At 54.6% G+C, this 6,000-nt stretch overlaps 1 protein-coding gene across 1 annotated transcript; it reads left to right on the plus strand.

The window, feature by feature from the left end:
- Positions 1–1,258: 1,258 nt before the first annotated feature.
- Positions 1,259–1,741, plus strand: LOC136469212 (uncharacterized). The gene has a single exon (XM_066467501.1). The coding sequence runs from the start codon at positions 1,259–1,261 to the stop codon at positions 1,739–1,741; it is 483 nt and encodes a 160-aa protein (XP_066323598.1).
- Positions 1,742–6,000: the final 4,259 nt, after the last annotated feature.

Below are 6,000 nucleotides of genomic sequence, written 5' to 3' on the forward strand. Positions count from 1 at the left end.
GGGAGCAAGGGACAGGCTCAAAGCGGGTCCGCCCAGATGAGTTGGGGGTCTAGGGGCTCATCCCCAAAACGTTCCCGCCACCCAAAGGCGCCAGACTAAGCCACTGATTCTCCTGTTTTTCCTCCTTTTTATTTTCCCGCTTTGACCTTACGCCCTTCACCTTCGTGTAGATTCTTGCGGATAGGCCGTTCTTTGGGGCTGGCACCCAAGAAGAGCCTTGCCCTCCAGGTAGGATGGACCGCATTGCCTGACGTCGCCCTATTTTGGGTAGGAGCGGTGCTGATGTTGTGGCCTCGTTGGCCGATTCGGCGGCTCCCGCTCCCTCGGTGGTTGTCAAGCAGGCGGCGTCTTCCATGGCGGACATGGCCGAACGGTCCCCAACCCCGACGAGCCAGGCACATCCGGATGCAGTCGCGATGGCGTCCGTGGGAGCAGCATAGTTCGTGCCACCGGAGACCCAGGCGGTGGTGCCCACGACCGTGGCCAGCCCAGCGAGGCCGGACGTCGCCATGGCGGCGCCTGAGGGAGCGGTGCAATCCACGCCACCGGCGGCCTAGGCCGCGGCGGCCGAGGTGGGTCCGATGGAGGAGGACATGGCCGAAGGGTCTTCAGGCATTGTGATGGTGGTGAGGAGGACCAGAAGGGAGCCGCCTTTGGCCCTATTGTTGAGAGGCAGCCACTCCCCCGCACAGGGTGAGCCACCGCTCCAGTGGATGGCCGCTCAGGACCCAACATCGGTTCTTTTTTCGCTTGACGATGCTTCCGAGAGCTTGGAGCGGGAAAGTCTTGACGTCGGGTTCTCGGCTGTGGTGGATGCCTTGAGCCAGGCCAGTGGTGCCCTGTGCAAAATCTTCATTCCTACTGGCCGGGTATCCGCTTGATCTTCTCCCTCATTTTCTTCTTTCTTCACGTATTTTTGTGTTTTCGTGTTTTTTGATACCGGTCTTCTTTTCAGTGTATTGTTGCTCATAGCCGGAACAAGTCCCGGTTCCTCCGTGAGCAAAAGGTGGAATGGGACCGCCTTACTGAGGAGGCCCAACTGTGAGGAGATGTAGGAGCGCAGCTGGCTAACGCCCAGCAGCGGAAGGCCGAGGCGCGTTGGGACACGGAGGAGATCCATGGGATGTTCGAGGACTTATCGATGAGGGTGAAGCTGGATGAGGAGGCAGCCGCCAAACTTTGAAAGGAGCGGGATGAGCTACTATAGAAGGACACCACGGCCAGTGAGCAGGTCGTCGAGCTCCTGGCAGAGCTAGAGATGGAGCAGGACCTCAAGCTGAAGGCTGAGGAGAGGTTTATGGTGTTACAGCAGAGGGCGGACCGGGACACCGAGGTGATTGCCCGGTTGCGCAAGGAGCAGGACGAGCTATGCCGGACCGAGGAAAGACTTCGTTCAGAGCGCGGCACAGCTCGTGAGGATCGCGACCGGGCCATCCGGGAGCGCGATGAGGAGCATCGGCTGGTCGAGTCCCTTCGGGCGAATCTTGGAGCCACAGTGAACCAAAGGTTGGACGCCGAGAGTGTCTCGATCGGGCTGGTCAAGGAGCTCACTGAAGTGCGAGGGATCCTTCAGACCGAGAGCGATGAGCATGACCTTCTGCAAGCTGCTATCGGTGTGGTCATCGATGACCTAAGGGTGGCGCAGCCAGAGGGAACCAGCTCGCTCGTGGCTCATGCTGCGGGTATCACGGCGCAGGTAGGGCAACTTGAGGACGACGCCTTTCACACCGAGATCACCTAGGCCTTCGCCGTTGCCCGTTCTCATTATGATTGGGAGATCAACTTGGAGGTAATGAGCCAAGGCTTCATGCCTGTCTATGAAGATGCTGAGCTGGACGAGATGGAGAAGGCGGTGACTCCCCTTGCGTGGGACCTAGTGAACAGGCTGAAAGAATCGGTTCTCCCTCCGCAGAAGTAGTGAGTTGAATAAGTTTGATAAACACTTATCTGTAATATGTGAACAAGTGTCGGTACTTTTGTGTCCAAAAGCAGATTCATGACTTTGTTTCGCACTTTTGTTTTATTTGTTTGATCTTACCTTCTTCCTTTTTTGCAATGAGAAAAGATTTACGCGATCCGACCCTTCCATTTGTTTAAGACTGTAGGGCTCGAGCAAAAATTACCGTAGCCGTCTAGGCGTGGGCTTTTTGCAGCCTTACCTATCTGTTCCCCCAAACCTAGCCACCAGTCTCGACGCGAGGAGAAGGTCTGATGTAATGACTGTTTTGAAAAAAAAGAATAGGGGGTACTCGTACCTTTATCAGCCCCCAAGTGAGATCCGACCCCCTGCGGTCGCTGGGGCCAGATGTTACTGGAGACCGGAGCGAGTGTAGCGAACTTGTGTTTGTATTCGTACATACCCCTTACCTAGGACTTTGGTGATCGCTGCGTGACCGTGCGTTCGGTCTTATCGCTAGTCTGGCCTTCCTCGAGCCCCCGCGCGTGGTGGGGATTCGGTCAAGGCGGGCTCGTTCGTGACTGTCGCCCCATCATTGGTTTTTCGCAACCGGAGGGGTTAAGGCGACGTCACTTGCCTCGATGGCTCAAGTGACGTGCTTTATAAGCTCGCTAACGGGGATGTTCGGACAGAATCCGATCCCGTTTTCTTCGCGACAGGGTCGGCAAAGCCCTCAGGTGGCGTTCTGTTGCTCATTGGCCCGCCTTCCAACAAATTCCCCCTCAATGGGGTTTCTATGGGCTCGGCTATAGGCTAGATTGAACAAGAAAGTTGAGATGACCCTATTCGCCTTAATGCGGGTTGGGCAAAGGCTGTTGAGGCTCATCTGTGTTTTCTCCCCTGGCTCTTGTTTGACACGAGGCGGCCTCGGACCTTTTGCAGGTCAGCCTTCGAACCTCGGTCTCTCGACCCGGCTCGAGCCCCCGAGCCCTTTAGGGTCTAATAGGGTCAGCCATGTTTTCGCGCATTACCCCATCCTTAGTTTCCGCAATCGGAGGGGCTGAGTTGACGACACTTGCCTCGATGGCTCGAGTGTCGCGCTCAATGAGCTTGCTATCGGGTATGTTCGTGTGAAATCCGGGTCCATCATTCACTGACAGGGTCGGTAGAGCCCTCATGTGGCATTTCACTACTTCTTAACCCACCTCCTGGCAGATGCCCGAGCCGTTTGATAGGCTTAGGTGGCCCATTGGCCTCTCCTCGACCGAGATTCTATGGGTTTCGCTTGGGGTTAGAATCGAACGAGAAAGGTCGAGACGTCCCTGTCCGCTTCTGAGCGGGGTCGGGCAAGGCCGTTGGGGCTTGTCTCTGTTTTTCTCCCCTGGCTCTATTTGACGCAAGGCAGCCTTGAGCCCTTCACGGGCCGGCCTTCAAACCTCGGTCGGTCGCCGCTCATATTGAATGAGGCGGCCGTTGCTTCGTGACACGACATGAAGCGTTGAGATGCAGGGATTTACATATGCAATGTTTGGACGTATGGAATTAGTGTATCACTTAATTGAAACGAAAGTGGGGTTTGGCAGCGTTACCTTGGTGATACGAGTGATGGGAAGCTCCTACCACACACGTCCATGTGGGGTTCGGGCCCGATGTTTGCGATGAAGGTGGCATAACCTACATAAGCATCACTATTTTTTGTTTCCTATCTCTCGGCGGTGATTCGAGCCGCTCAATTTATTTTAGTCGACCTGACAGCTTCTTCCTGAAGGAGGCTCTGTAGGGAGACCCCTCCAATCCGTTCTCGGGAAGGCGAGAGCCGAGGCTTGTGGTGCGAGGGACTGTGAGTTCGATTTATGCTAGTGAACAAAAGACACCATAGCCGTCGAGGCATAGGGTCTGGCAGTTCGTCCAGTTGTATTCAAAGTTTTATACCCACACACTGCGCTTCTGGTTTTAAACATAAGGAGGGGTCAGGCGAAGGGGGTGTCTAAACAAATAGACACCCTCGGCAGCCCCTGAGCAATGTCTGTGCCTCTGCTGTTGCCGGGGTCGAAGGCTCGGTAAAAAAATTAACACTCAAAGTAAGTAACAGAGGTCCTTATCTTTCAACGGTCATTCGTTCGTTGTTTTACTTGGGCCGCCCGATTGACCCAGGCGGCCCATTGGGCTCCCCCTGGAGGGGGGTTCCGTTGTTGGGTCGTTCCACGGTCCTACCCAGGGAAGCGGAGAGTTGCCTGCATGCGAGCGTGCCCCAGTTCTCGCGCCTGGGCGCATTAGTGGCAGGCCACGTCTAGGCGACGTTCCGTCTGACCAGGTGACGTCTTGTCGACCAGAGCGTGTCCCTCCGGCTCCGTCGTATCCCCTTAGATTTCTGTCAGCATTGATTTTGCATTTGCATTGAATAGGGGAAGGCAGAGAGTTTTTCATCCCAACCTTTCGCCTTTCCTTAGCTGCTGATCCCCTTCTTTAAATAGGGGGGGGAAGAGGAATTCTTGTCCCACCTCTTCACCAGCCTCTGAGCCACCACCTCTTCTCCTTCCTTTCCACCGAATGCATCGGTTCCTAAGTAAGAGATGGTGATGCCAGGGAGAGAAAAACTCATAGATCCACTCGTGAATCTAGAGCGTGATGTCGAGCTGGAGGTCATCCAACATAGATGAGATGGTGCGGGTCACTTGTGCTGAGGAGGGATCACTGCCATCGAAGGGGGAGGAGCGCTGGAGGGTGCCGAACATCGTCAGTTTTGCCATCATGTGTTGTGGCCTTCCTTCAGCGAGAGGCGCCCCCCCCCCCGCCCAGACATCGTTGTCGGGGTTGTGGCTGATGACGATGACGTAGTCCCTGGATGCCTCGGCGGAGGGGCACCACAGTCGCCGGCGTGGTGCTCGACGTTGTAGATGATGGCGCCTTTGAGGATCCCACAGAGCGGTAGGACGTCGTTGATGGAGAGCGTGGTGTGGCAGCCGCAGTAGATGAACTGGCCCGTGTACATGGCTGGACGTTGCCGATGGAGAGCATGGCGCGGTGGCTGTAGTAGATGAACTGGCCCGTGTACATGGTCGGACATTGCCGATGGAGAGCATGGCGCGGCGACCGCAATAGTACTCATAGCAAAGCTAGGTAGAGACTGTAATTGAATAAGTTTGTGGGGGAGCCCTCGAGTGAACAATCCTTTGAATTTTAAGAGCACATTAGTCCTTTTTGCGATGAAATCACTTTGTAAGTGGTGAATTTGTGCAAAAATGAACAAATTTCATCTTTTGTTACGGCAAATAGTTTATTTGCTTCCTCTTTTTGTAGAAGAGGTATCGGCGTCCTCCAACCCTTCCCATGGCTCAAGTTGCAAAAAACTAGGAGTGCGGGTGAACTAATTCTAATTACGCTAGTGAGCAAAGAGGTCGTAGCCGCTTCCCGCAGTCCTACCGGTTGTACTCAGAATTTTCTCCCGAAATCCTAGCCCTTAGGACTTGTTACGGGAAGAGTGGAAAGCTTAGAGAATGTTTGCAAAGGTAACACAGGAAGTGTTTGCAAGATAAACGTACTTGTATCATTTGTATCGGCCCCTGAGTGAGGTCCGACCCCTCGCAATTTGCAGGGGTCGGATGTCACTAAAGATCGGGGATTTGTAAAGACAAGAACTGATAAGAAGTATGCGTTTATTTAAGGGTAAAAACGACGTAGCTACTCGATGTTCCAGGTGTTGGTGAAGACCTCGCCGTTGATGGTTTTCAACTTGTAGGCGCCTGGGCGGAGTACTTCCACAACGACGTATGACCCCTCCCAAGGTGGGTAGAGCTTTTGGCGGTCCTTGTTGCTCTACACGAGGTTGAGGACAAGGTCCCCGATGTTGAAGGCTCGGTCCCGCACCCGTCGGCTGTGGTACCATCGCAACGCCTGCTGGTACTTGGCCAACAGAGGAGGGTAATGTCGCAGGCTTCGTCTAGCTGGTCCATGGCGTCTTGGTGGGATGCTTCGGCCCCCTGTTCATCGTATGATCTGATTCTTGGTGCTCCATAGTCAAGGTCCTATCGATACGGGACCCACGGGATACCCCACAAGGAAGGGAGAAGATCTAGTCTAACTAGGACTTCTTTCCCTGTAAT

The sequence above is a fragment of the Miscanthus floridulus genome, chromosome 8 (genome assembly GCF_019320115.1).
Source record: "Miscanthus floridulus cultivar M001 chromosome 8, ASM1932011v1, whole genome shotgun sequence".
NCBI lineage: Eukaryota > Viridiplantae > Streptophyta > Magnoliopsida > Poales > Poaceae > Miscanthus > Miscanthus floridulus.